The 14,193-nt window shown below is 35.0% G+C and overlaps 1 protein-coding gene across 1 annotated transcript in view; it reads left to right on the top strand.

The window, feature by feature from the left end:
• Window positions 1-14,193, top strand: part of LOC150105764 (teneurin-a-like) — a 400,598-nt gene that overhangs the window by 148,151 nt on the left and 238,254 nt on the right. The window contains exons 9-10 of the mRNA XM_090394550.1: window positions 9,199-9,303; window positions 9,896-10,090. Coding sequence (XP_090250676.1) covers window positions 9,199-9,303; window positions 9,896-10,090 — 300 coding nt within the window. The remainder of the gene's footprint in view (window positions 1-9,198; window positions 9,304-9,895; window positions 10,091-14,193) is intronic.

Consider the following 14,193-nt stretch of genomic DNA (forward strand, 5'->3'; position numbering starts at 1 on the left):
GATCCAATAGGAAAAAATGGTGGCATTTTGTATTTCACCTTCCTGTTTTGATCAGAACCGGACATAATGAATACTAGAAAAGTGTTTTTAGGTTTGAGAGGGAATGGAAGTCTGATGAAGCAACAACGGATGAATACAGTAGAAGTTTCGATACATTGAAGCGAAAATCACGAAGAGTCGTTTCCGGAATGCGATTTTATGTGTATTCATCATTATCGATTAGAATGTGATTAACTCTTTCTTGTGAAATTATTGCAACACTGGCAACGTGCCCGTTGGTTAATCGTTTTCTTTGGGTGATGGATATCCAGAGCCAGAATCAAAGTCGTGGAACTGGATTTTCCATTCGGTTTCTCCACTGTTGCGTAAAATGGGATAACCTGCCTTAATATCCTTACTATTTCCTCTTAGATGGCCTTTGGTGTTAAGTTCTTTTTTGTAGATATTGAACTTTGGCAGGGATGGCACAGTGTTCTCCACTTTCGATTTTGGGAACTTGAAAAAAAAAAAAATATATATATATATATATATTAGTGGAATAACAGATGGCACCAACGGTAGAATGGTATTAAAAATTAAGATATTCTGAAGGAACTTGACGTTGTTAGCATTCGGAAATGTGTGAACAGAGAATTTTTTTTTTAAATTTAAATGGAAATGGAAGAGGAAATGTTAGTAAAACAAGTCTATTTTCTCAGGAAGGTAGATAAAAGACCCAGAGAAGGACCAAGATTTAGGTATATATTGATGCAGTGAGAAATGCCTTAGAAGAACAAAATATATCAGCTGATAATATTGGAGTTCTGACAGATTACGAGATTAATTTAGTAAGAATATTTTTGACACGAAGATAACAATAATGTAGTTTTCATGGTATTATCATAGTATCCTGTACAGCTCCTGAGGAGAGAATTTACGAATTTGATGATAATTATATATATATTTAATTACGAAGATAATTAAAATTACCACTTAACTATAAAATGCGTGTATGAAGAAACATAGAAATTATCAAGATAATTATAAAGGGTGCGTTCAGCAATTCTGCCACAAAATCAGATTAGTTTAAATCAAAATTGAGATGGCTGGACCAATTTTAGTAAGACTTTCGATGAAGAACGTCAAAACAAAGCCGAGCGGAGTTATGCATATATGGAGGAACAGAAAACATGACTTTTAAAAAGATGCTTAAAGGCATTTCACTAACATTTCCTTAAAACGGTATAGAAAAACTTTGAAGAAAACATTGCTTTTTGTCAAAGAAATTCGGAATATGCATTTCGAAATCACGTTACTCTAAATGTATCTTAACTAAAGTTTATCCTTTCCATATTTCTACTGAAGACGCAATTTCTCCACACATTATTCGAATACGAGAATGTTTTCTGCAATTTCTTTGATTATGTACTCTTATTGCTTCATATAATTTTGCGGATCGGTATATCTCAGGGATGATTCTCATTCGTTATATATACATAATTCTGACTCATACAATCTGCAACAATTTATTCAAGATATTTTCTGTATTACATCATAAAAATAAGTAATTTATTCAGTTTATTTCTCTATGTCAGTCATATGTATTGCATTTTGTATTTTATAAATTATGCGCGTATATTTATTTATGATGTGATTTATTTTGGCTTATTTAGATGTTCAGTATACCGTAAATAAAGTCAACGTGAAAATATAAAACTGTTTCTCTTTTTGAAACTGAAGTTGAGTGGTGGAGCTGCTTTGTTGTTGAAATTAGTGAAACTGAAAAGAACCCGAGAAAGATTCACTACAATATAATTATTCACCAAAGAAATGGATATGTACTTTACTGAACTGCTTAAAAACATTTATGAATATTTTCAAAAAATTAGAAGCTTATGGTATAGTAGGAAAAGTGTCCTCTTATATGTGAAAATAATTTATTCCTGAATATTTATTTATTTATGAATAAATAAATATTTATTTATTTATGAATAAATAACTATTTATTTATTTATCTATGAATGAATATGAATAATATGGATGAAATTTATTCATGAAGTACATGTTATTTAAGAGGGAGAGGGGGATGACCTCGTTATTCATCAGTGATTGTAAAGAATTATAGAAAAAATATTAACAGCATCTAATACTATAAATGAGTATGTGAAATCCGAAAAATATTTTGTATTGTGATTCATATTATTATTATTATTATTATTATTATTATTAAGTAACACCTCCAGAGAGTCCAAGGACTCATCGAGGGAGGGCACCTACTCTATTCTCTGTTTCCACCAACTACAAAGAACCACAACTACCATCATCATCTACACCGACGCCATCTACCGCCCGCCATCTACACCGACGCCATCTACCGCCCGCTCGTGCCTCGTAGGCACGAGCCGCCCCTAGTATTTTCACCAGGGGCGGCTCGTGCATAGGCACGACGGAACTGCAGCACCCCCAATTTTTCTCGATACATAAATATATTTATTAATTTATTTATATTTGCTTGTAATATTTAATTTTATCATTAACAATCCTATACAATTCTCTTATTTTGTATAAAAATAATAAAAATCCATCCTGTAGCACTTAGGAGGGCGAACGACGCTAGCAGCATTGTGTTTACCACAGTGTCATATTGTTACGCGGGCAAGCAATACCTCCTCCCCTATTGCAGTACCCCCCCTATTAGCGTAATGCTGCACTGTTCGTCGCGCAGTTCCACTGTTGTTTATATGCAGTTTGCGCCAGTAGTAGAGTGTTCGTAGTGCTTATCGTATTTACTCCGTCTCTTTAAATATTTGGACATTACAATTAAAGACATAACATTTGTTATAGTTTTTATTTTAGAACATTATTGGGGTAATGATAATGGATTTTATTTTTAAGTAATTTTCAATTCTAAACTATAATTTTATCGATAATAAACAATATTTTTTCATGAAACAAAACAAGAAGAATATATTTTATTTTTAAATAATTTTGAATTATACCAAATGTGTCATTTTAACGATAATAAACAATATTTTTTTCATGTTTAATTTTTTTTTAAATTTTTACCATAATTTTCATATTTTATCCAAACACGTATACACTGTACTTACAGTGTGTATGTATATTTCGAAAGTTGCAGTACCCACCACCGTGATTTCAAGCCACGAGCCACCACTGATTTTCACAGACAATCACAAACATCCATGCCCACGGCGGGATTCGAACCTGCAGCCTTACTGATCTCCCAACATATTAACTGGAATCGAAACGCTTCCTTATATTAATAGTACCAATAAGAGGCTAAAGAATGATAGTAAAAGAATTGTTGTTAGGTTAATATTATGATCAGCTTTTGTTTGCATTGTAGCTGAAAAGATTTGTGGAGAGAATTGTTGAAGTTATTAGCAAGGTTTAAAACATGTTAATTCTGAATATGCATACGAATGTATACTCATTGGATCCCTGAATAAATTTATCACCTGGATAAATCTACCAAACTTCAGAGGATGATTCTTTGAGCGATTTTAAACCAAAGACGTTTATAGAAATACTGTACAGGGCTTCTTTCCATAAAGATGATCAAATATAGTCATTTCATGGTGACAAAATATGTTAATGTTTCGTCGCCATGATAAGCAATATTTTATTATCAGATTAACTGTGCGTGTTTTATTGATCAGAGAATGTTTTCAAATGAGGAATACGATGGTATCCACGTCATTTTCGGTTTTTATAACAGCAAGGCGACTATTAAGGAACAGAAAAGGAAATTTCCCACATTGCAATAGAAGAGTTTTTAAACTACACGTGCACAGCTGACAACTAGTAGAAGTGCTAATTCTTTAGCACTTCTTTATTCCTTTTTTCCATATTCTTTAGTCCCTTTTGTGGTTGTAGAGAGAGACGTTCTGTGTTTCTGCACTCTATTTTTCATCGTCCTTTCATGTTAGTAGTCTCTTTTTTCGATGGGAAAATCACCACCTGTTGTAACAAGATCTCTTCTATTGACCGTCTCGTTTACTATAGTATCGAGTAGATAATCTCAGTGGAATCTGAGATTCTGGATATTGGCACTTCAGCAAATCACGTGTTTACCTAATCATTACAGTTATTCGTACCATCAATGTTATATTCATGATACTTCCATTTGTGTATGTTCTTCGTGTTTCTGAAAGACAGAAATAACTTGGATTTTTCTATTTCACCGTCAGTCCTATCTTTCTATTGACCTTAGAGATTTTAGATCGTAACATCTGTTTCTAGCAGAGTCAACACAAGAGTATTTATTCCAAATAATAAGATAAGATGCTTTCTAAACAAAGATATAACGAAATGATCTTCCGTGTACTCACTCTTAAGCTAAAGAAGAAATCAAGAACGAGATTCGCCATTCTTCAGATAGCGTTAAAGTCTGTGTAGTGGGGGATGGGGAAGGGGAAGGAAGATCGCTGATGTACGGCATGTGGTGATGGCCATTTTCCGAACACCATCTCTCTTCCCCTAAGCTCAGACATCTTGACACTAAAATGTTAAAGGAAATGTTAATTTGACACTAATATAAGTGTGAACGATGGCTTAACTCAAAGCGTGATGCCTCTTCTGCTAACCTTGAAGGCAGTATCAGACAACTGTGATCGATTTCATTCCCCGACAGCAAACAGGGTTTCTTCTGTTTAGGCGTCTTTCTTCCATTCTCATAATGAACTTAGACGGACATGAATTTGCAGATTCGATCACAACAGTGTTACAACCCACTAAGAAATCATTTCAACCGTGCTCCTAGTCGACAGGATGATTGAACGAATGCAGCCTTTCATCGCGAGACAGACGCCACTTAATAACAAATCGATAGTTTTGAATTTCACACCAGTTTATAACAACTTGAGTTTTTCACTCGAATGGAAGCGTTAACCAAGGTGTTGTATGTCAAACTGAAGACATAATTAAGTGAAAGTGAGCATAACCAACTCTTCTGCTAGTAAAGCAGGGAACCCTTTCATCAAAAGCACAAATTTCTACTTTGCTAAAATCTTTGCCTTACAAACAAACAAAAAAAAATCTTTTAAGACATTTCTGAAAAGGATGTCGTGCTACAATGATAGGGAAGAGAGGAGAACGAATTTTTAAAAGTAAAGTAAACGTTAAGACCTTACTATTAACTTAATAAACGAAGTTTCAGATTCTTAACGGTCAGTTTTGCCTAGTGGAATAACTAACATATTTGATTTGGTTGGGATCACGGCTGAAGCAACTAAAGCTACGAGGCATATGAATTACTTGTGCTTATTGCGTATTCTTCAGTCGGTTTGTCTGTTTTTGTGGGACGAAAAATCTGGAAAGGAAATTCTGCTACTTCCGATTCAAACTGGCTACGCTATCATCGTCAGTTGAAGAGACTTTATAAAGATTCTCCGCGCTTTAGATGGGATTCAAATCCCAACTAAGTGCAGATTAATATTCTGGGTAATGTACCATCAAATTTCATGATCCATCGTAAGTTCAGAGACTGATTTTTTCTCTGTAAAAAGTTAAGTTAGTATTATCACTTTGCGATTGGCTGAAGTTGTTATCAACATTTCAAGAAAAAATCAAGTGGTTAAGGGATACTATTCTGAATTTTTCAGACGTCTTTCCATATGTGATGTTTTTGGGTGTAACCTTTTTGCAATGTCAGAGTTTGAATCGCGCACATGTATAAAATATTGTGTTAACCCGAGTACGGAGGATATGTTTATGGTTTTCTTGAGTGGCCTGACGACAGCACATAGACCGATTTCCGCATCGTTTGATTTAAGTGAGCAGTTTACCTAATGGGTTGGAATGGTCTTGAAATTCAAGAAATGTTTCTCCATTTTCCTTTTTTTTTGTTGTTGTTGCATTTACCGGACTTTCAGCGTTATTTATTTCGAAGGTGGGGGACATACGAGATATTGCGATCCTTGATGCAGTCGTTTTTCATACTAATGATATTTTACGGTACGAATTTCATAAAATAAAATAGAATACACAAATCGTTAATGAATTTATTCGATATGTGACAAAAAATAATATTTTTATTGAAAAAAAAGCGATAAAGCGTTTGCTGAATTTGCTATATTTAGCTATAAAAGGACAGAGGATACAATATTCTTTCATTCGGTATTGGTAAATATATTTAAGATTTTATTTTTAATATTTTATTTATCTAAAAACGATTAAAGATTATGTTGGAACCATAAATTAAGTACATCGAAATGTACTTTTTAAATTTTAAATATTTTTAAATTTTTTTGAAAAGTGCTGGGAATATAACCGGGAAGTTCATAATATTTTCATAGACTTTTCTAAAGCCTATGACTCAATAATACGCCCAATAATATGGCCGGTGTTAGAAGAGCTGGGAATTCCTCGAAAACTCCGAAAAATGGTGCAGGTGTGCGTAGCTGGTTCGAGAGCAAGAGTGAAAGCAGAAAATGACCTGTCGGACCCGTTTCAAGTACAGACCGGTGTGAAGCAGGGTGATGGGCTTTCTCCGATTCTCTTCAATCTAGTGTTGGAAAAAGTAATTAGGAACACACAGCAAATGGAGTCGACACTGGGGTGCAAGTTAGGATTCTTGGCTACATCCAGTTGATGCGCCATGAACGTCATGGCACATCAACGGGACGACGCGGTGGCATTGGTTACTGCTATTGAGGAAGCTGCAGAAGACGTTGGCCTCAAGATAAACGCCGAGAAGACGAAGTACCTTTTCATGAGTCGCCATGCTGCTCAAGATCCAGAGGGAGCTGCACAGTTTGAGAGGGTGAAGGTATTTAGGTACTTGGGTTCTTTCGTGACTGAAGACAAAGTTGAGGCTGATGTCCAGAGTCGGGTAAATGCTGAGAATGTGGCCTATTATCAGGTTCGTTCCCTTTTCGCCTCGCGATTGCTGTCTTGGACTACAAAGGTGGGACTATACAAGACTTTGATCAGGCCTATTCTCCTCTACGGTGCTGAAGCGTGGACTCTCACGGCGAAACAAGCCGATCACCTGAGAGTATTCGAGAACAAGATGCTACGACATATCTATTGAGGGGTCATGGCAGACGGAGTCTGGAGGAGGCTGTGCAATGCTGCCATACACGCTTTATACAACTCGGAAGACGTCTTGATGGAGCTGCGAGCCCGGCGTCTTCAGTGGCTGGGGCACCTGTACCGTATGGGCCCCGAAAGGACTGTGAGACAAGTTTGGGAGGCCCGACCCCAATCAGGGAGGCTGCCAGGGAGACCGAGAAGGAGATGGGCGGATCAAGAGAAGGAAGACCTGTAGGATGTCGGGCTGGAGACCAGAACGTGGCGGACAGTCGCAGAGGACCGTGCCCAGTGCTTGAGGCCAAAAGTCCCCCTGTGCTGATAGCGCCTGGCTAATGTAATGTAAACTTTTTTATCTTATTTATTTTTTATGTTTAATTTAAGAATGCTTTTAGCGTTGTTTCAATTAATATTGTGCAATAAATGCAAACAAAGCCTTTAAAAACATTTGATGAAGAAATTGTAAATAACTACAGTAACAATTTCTCCATAATAACGTCAACAATTTTCCTGTAGTAACTAATCGATATTTTTCAGTATTGACGCTGGAAACTGAATAAGTTCTATTGCTCTGCATATATATATATATATATATATATTTTTTTTTTTTTTCAGAATTCATTTTTACTCGGTTGGAATATTATGAAAAAGCTTTAATGACTGATACCGAGAGATAAAAAGATGACATGATATATTTGAAAAGATACTACTAGTACACTAGTTTCGTTGAATTGATCAACATCTTCAGGTATCACAATCAAAGAAGTATATAAAGAATTACAGAGACTTAAAATTGTAATAACAGAACAAGTACAAAAAGACAGTAGCGTGTTTGAAAACAAAATGCGAGCTTGAGTTCCAAACAAACGTATACTACGCGCTGTCGCGATTTCGCCAGTACTGAACAGAGGCAACGTGTGCGTCAGAGAGATTGAAACTCAGGTTGTTGTTGATATGAGAGGAATCTAGAGAAATTTCTCTAGATTCGACAATCTTTCTCTCAAGCTCACCATAGCACACATGGATGTTAGAAATTTGAGTCCAGTTCACAATGTGTTGGCGGCCTTCGTCTGAGTTAGCTGAAAAGAGAACGTGGCTAGAGAGAGAGCGCTAGCTCTAGTCCTGTTATAGGAGATATCTCTACGGTGTTCTTCCAAACGTAGAAGGATGGATTTAGCAGTCTGGCCATAGTATGGCTCTCCACAATCACATAAAAAACATTATATATATATATATATATATATATATATATATATAATGTTTCTATTTAAAACCATATTTTAATAGTTTTAGATTATCGTACAGATGAAATTATCGGAAGATTTGCATTACTTTACGTCTGTGATTCCGTTTCCGTATTACCGTTATCACTTCAAAAAATGCAGCGCAACGTGACTTATAATTTTGATCTATCAACTCAGAACATAATTGTTGTAACATGCTGGTTCCTTTGGATTAACAAAAAAGCTCACTATATGAAAATCATATAATGAGAAAATCTTATTCACAGCTATCTATGAATACATGAAAGTAAATCAAATTAAATTCTTTTGATTTTCACGAAATCTAGAAAGGTGAAACGTATAAAAATTTAGTATTGTTTTTTTTAACAGAGCCTCCATTATTAATACTAGCTGAAAAGAATGTTTTTGGTTGTTCCCGCAGGCCAAGTTCGCTTCCTTTTTTTTTCTCTCTCTTCATACGATGATCGATGTCCGTACAATGCGTTTTTTAAAGGACCAACACTTGGGCAAGAGCTGTAACAGTAATCCATATGTTGTATCTTATGAGAAGATTAATTCGATCAACATTGTTTGTTGTTCTTGAAGTTGTTGGTCTGAATGGTCTTTGTCAACCAAACTCTCCCGCTTTTAAACTTTTTTATCCATTCGTACATTTTGCTTTGAATTATACGCTTTTTAACACATTATGTTTACATTTTTTGCAAATCTCCGAGGGTTTTTATCCTTTAAAACTACAAAAATTTGCAAACGGAAACATAATAGAAGCTTGAAAAATATGTTTAAATTTGTTTAATTACACTGTTTATATTGCGAGTTTATGATACTGGGATATGATATCCTCGCAATTATCTTATAATGCTATAATGTTGGCTACTAATATCACCAATTCTACTCTCTCAGATGAAAATTTCAATACTTTCAGGTGACATCCCAATCACATGCCCCAACGACTGCCATGACCATGGGAACTGCCATTTTGGGAAATGCCACTGTTTTCCTGGTTACATAGGACCTGACTGTGCTGACAGTAAGTACCAATTACATCTGTTCTCTAAGTTTAATAGCTGCCGCAGTTTATTTTTTAGTAATTTTATAAACAAAACATTCATGCTACTGCCAGTTCCAATTTAATTATCGCAGATATAACAATTAATTTAAATTATTTGAATAAATAGTATTTATTATAAATTTAAAATTATTGTGCACCAGGAATTGTTAACGATTATTTGAAGTGAAGAATAATTTCTGTAATAAGGCAGAGCGACCATGCTTCGTTAGCATTTCCATTATTGTACCAGCGTGCAGCTGGCCTTTCTTTCAAGACCAGACTTCGCTTCTCAAATCTCTTTCTTTTATTGCAGCTGTCGCTTATAAGCTAATAAGTAAATCATCTGCAAATAATTGCAAATAATTCCCAAGACATTTCTTTTTATCTTATTTCAATTGGTACATCAATTATGATAATCCGACAATCAATGTAATAATGATATTCAGAACCCATTAATAACAGTCATGTTTGTCTTTGGTTTCACGCTAATATCAATTATCTGCATACTCTGATTAATAAAAATAAAAGCGAACTTGTGTTCTTTAATTAATCTTTCTCTCTTTCTCTTCAGGTGTGTGTCCGGTACTGTGTAGCGGCAGGGGAAGGTACATTCATGGCGGATGTAGGTGTGAGCCAGGATGGAAAGGAGCGGAATGTAACGTGCCTGCTTCGGAGTGCGAATTTCCAGACTGCAATGGTCACGGCAAATGTATCGATGGAACGTGCGACTGTATGCCTGGTTATAAAGGACTGTTTTGCGATCAAGGTAAGTGAATGATCATATTTCTTTAGCGATACTTTTTTTTTAAATATATAATTGCTTTCTGTGTGTGTGTGTGTGTGTGTGTGTGTGTGTGTGTGTGTGTGTGTGTGTGTGTGTGTGTGCGTGCGGTGTTTGAATAGGCGCTTACATATCGTGAATTAAATTTCGTTCTATTCATTCACGCAGTAAATTGGTTCTATCTTTTCTCCGATGTTATACGAAGCACATTAATAAAATTATCTATTTGAATATGAATGAAAGAATTGCCCAGAATGCCTTTGAATGTAATTCCCTCTTTAACATAAAGCACTCGTTCGCTTCAATTTTAATGCTTATAAGCACCCCAATTAAAAAGTCTGAAGTTTGATCTTTCGGTGATAGCATAATAGCAAAGGTTTGAATCGATTACGTTTTGATATTCGAACAAAATGCTTCTTTAAAAGTCAAAACAAGCCAAAATGAATGCGGGACATGTGAAGACAACAAGACTAGAGCGTTGTCATGGTGAACTCCCTCGTTAATTTTCCACAATGTTTCTTCTTGGCTTCACGTAAAGGATCTTGTTAGGGGCACTGCACACATCACTCGAGATAGTGGTTTGGTTTTGTGAACCATAAATTCTACGAAAACTCGTTTGCTTGTCTCGAAAGATCGTAACTATGGTTTTCTAGCGAATAGTTGAAGATATGGCAAATTTTTGAAAGGTGAAGTCTTATGTTTCCACTTTATCGATTCCTATTTGGTTCCGTGGTTCTAGTAGAAGACATCCCTTTCATGTAATGCCATTTAAAAATATTTCATCCGTTGAAATATTTTAAAAAATATTATTGAAATAAATATCTCGGGATTTGGTTTAAATAAAGGCTTAGACATTTTGGGTCTAGTTTATATTCAACAATTGGAGTTCGGCAATAGTGCGTAGCGAATAGGAAATTCCATGGTCATGTCATGAAAAACTACAGTGGCACAAAAAAAATAAATAAAATAATAATAATAATAATAATAAAATCTTGGTTCACCATTGTTGCAAACTACATATTTTAGTTGTATTTATTTTTTTTAAATAATCATGTGCTTTTTCATGATTACTATTTCTTTTATATTTTATCATTAAACATTTATCAGGAGGAGGTCAGACATAAATGAAGATGATAGCCTGCATGAACCACTGGGGGGGGGGGGGAGGATCCAAAGATTTCTTTTACAGTATAAGCCGATAGAATTGACTAAAAATGTAGTGAAATCAATTTTTTTTCACTCAGTATACTAAGAAATCAGATAGACATCCGAGTAAGGAAAATTATTTTTGTCATCCTAAACCGCTGCTATTGTTACCGATGTAATTCATTTAACATGAGAAAGATAGACGGGCTTTGTTAGGTAGCTGTCATAACAGACAACAGCATGCCCCTGCGTGGTATTGTATAATATTGATGAACCTGAAAGGAAAATTACTTGGAACGGGTGGAGCTACGCAGGAGAGGCAAACGTTGATGAAGATGAAACATCTGCCAACGCTGGGAAAAGAAACCATCAATAATAATCGGAACAATTATATTAGAAAAAATCACAACTCAATAACGGCAGAGTTAGAGACCCAATATGTACGAAATAACAAGCTAATTAGTGTGTACGGTCAATGTAGTGAGGTAAGTGACATCCAGATACCGTCACACAGGCGCCGTCAACACAGTTCTTGTGATTAATATACAGAGCCGCTCTTAATCTCATCTTGTGACGGCAGCCACGCTTTTTTCTCTCTCTTCTTATGCAAAAACTAATCATTTACTTCACAAAGGTACATCTTTTTAGATACTGGCATATAAGGATTCATTTCTTCTATGTTCGGCATTCTTTAGAAGCGGGCAGGGTGTGTTTATAATGATTTTATGCGTTTCGTAACGAAATTATAAAGAAAATTTCAGTTACGTACTGACAACGATAAAGAGAGCAACTCTATCAGATTACAGTGGGGGCTCCCTGGAGTTAGTACATCTAAACATATTAATAAGAAAAGTACGTAAGTGTATCGAGTTCAATTACCTCCAAATTAAGAACTTGCAGATACACTGATTGATTCCAAAGTGATCAACGACTTACGAAGATATGCCTTTTACTGCATGAGAGTTGTTTTGTTTTTCGTTAAGTAAATTCTCGATCAGTGTTGTAAACCGTATTTTTTGAAGCAAAGAGCCAAAAGACAAAGAGGCATTATTAACACTGGCAAATACATGCCCAAGATTTATATTAATAAAATTATTATTATTAAATGACAAACGATAATTTTATTGACTACAGTTTTAATATAATTTTCCAAATTGTATTAAAATGAACTATGCTTCGACAGGAATTCACCTACATCTACCCACGGTCTTCAAGTTTACATTGAAAATCATTAGGAGAAAGAATGGAAATATTCATAATTATTGTATACTGAGAGTTTATTATAAATTATATGGACAAAAATGGGTGCGTTTATCTTTCTTGATATAAAATAATGATAATCATTCATTATCGATTCTCATAATTATTTTAACGCAAACTAAAGTTCTTTTAGTTCCTTTCTTTATTTATTGAAAAGTTTTTCAACTCATTATGAGAACTTACCTTCAATTGAAAAGTCTGATAAAGGTTATTCGCATCTTAGATGGATTCGAATCCAGGTGATACCGACTGAGTGCATATTAAGCTGCTATTTCTTTCTGAAATTTCAACTCACCAAGTCTATTTCCTCAACACAGTTCGGAGAATCTAAACTAAATTATGCACTACATATGCATAATTGTAGTGCATAATTTAGTGCATAATAAACTAAATTATGCACTACATATGCATAATTTGCCCTAAGTACACAATATCTTTATTAGAGTAGAGTATCGATTACCAAAGGGGCACTTTCGTGTAGCAGTTGGAAGATCAACTCGTGTCGTTGACTGGAAGAAGCTGGGATAGAATCTTGTTAATAACTCAGTAACATTTTCTGATTCTTTTCGCACCAGACACTGAGTTAACCAGCCTTATTATAAGCAAGAGCCTTCATCATCAAACAACCAGTCGCAGAATACAGCAACTAATGCAGTTACGTTAATGGTCAGAGCTTTTAAATTACCTCGAAGATAATTTAAAATAGCTTCGCGAATGTATTTCTAAAATAGACGCATTTCTTTTGAAGAAATTCTACAATGAGTTCAGATAAAAATCATAATTGCTTAATAATTACTCGCAAAATAATTATAAAAATGTCATACACGAATTTATTTTTTCATGAATTTCTTTGAATCGCTGCCATTGCTTTAGAAATAAATCGATGAACGCCATTAATGAGGAAAAAATTTGAAAATGCAGGAGCATTGAAAACCTTGCTATTCTTCAAGTGAATTTTATTATGTTTAAAGATGTCTTTGCGGTAGTTGTTTAGTTTTGGATTTTAATTTTTATAACTATTATTAATCGTAAGTCCAGGTGGTTTTTATGAAAAGTAAGACAATGTCAGTAAAATAAAGCACCTATCTAAGAAGCTTGCAGCTTAAGGGTTAACGGAGAATATAAGGAAATTTTACATGTGAAAAAAAATGCATATACTGAGTGAACGATCCGAGAGAGATGTCAATCCAATTATAATGGGTGAAAGGAAGATCATACGATAGCAACTTGCTGAATCCATTCGGTGTCAAACTCTAGCAAATGCCTTGGAAAAACCAAATGCAACAGCACAAGTTTGTCCTGTTGGTATCAGGTTGTTTAAAATTCTTCTGATGGCTTTCTGTCGAAAGGCTACAAGGCATGTGATGTTCGAGGTGAAGTTGGAAATTTATCTTACTTAACTATACAGGAGTTCATGAGAAGAATGACGCCAGGATGTCATCTTTATTTTTAGTTGATTGTTGCAATTCTACAGTGTTGGTGAGAGACAGAGAGAGCAAGACGCAGAAGCATGAATAGGAAGAAATTGAGCCACTGGCTTTCCCAAGGGACCAGAAGGCATTATTGTCATTGTCACAGGCGGTGTGTTTTCTACAAAGTCAGACTTACCACTTTCTTGATAGTTTTGCAAGCATTTGGGGCTTCACTGTAGGTTTTGTATGAGCTGGAGTTTTTGTCTCAAA

The sequence above is a fragment of the Typopeltis vanoorti genome, chromosome 6 (genome assembly GCF_054136105.1).
Source record: "Typopeltis vanoorti isolate ZY-2024b chromosome 6, IOZ_Tvanoo_1.0, whole genome shotgun sequence".
Taxonomy (NCBI): domain Eukaryota; kingdom Metazoa; phylum Arthropoda; class Arachnida; order Uropygi; family Thelyphonidae; genus Typopeltis; species Typopeltis vanoorti.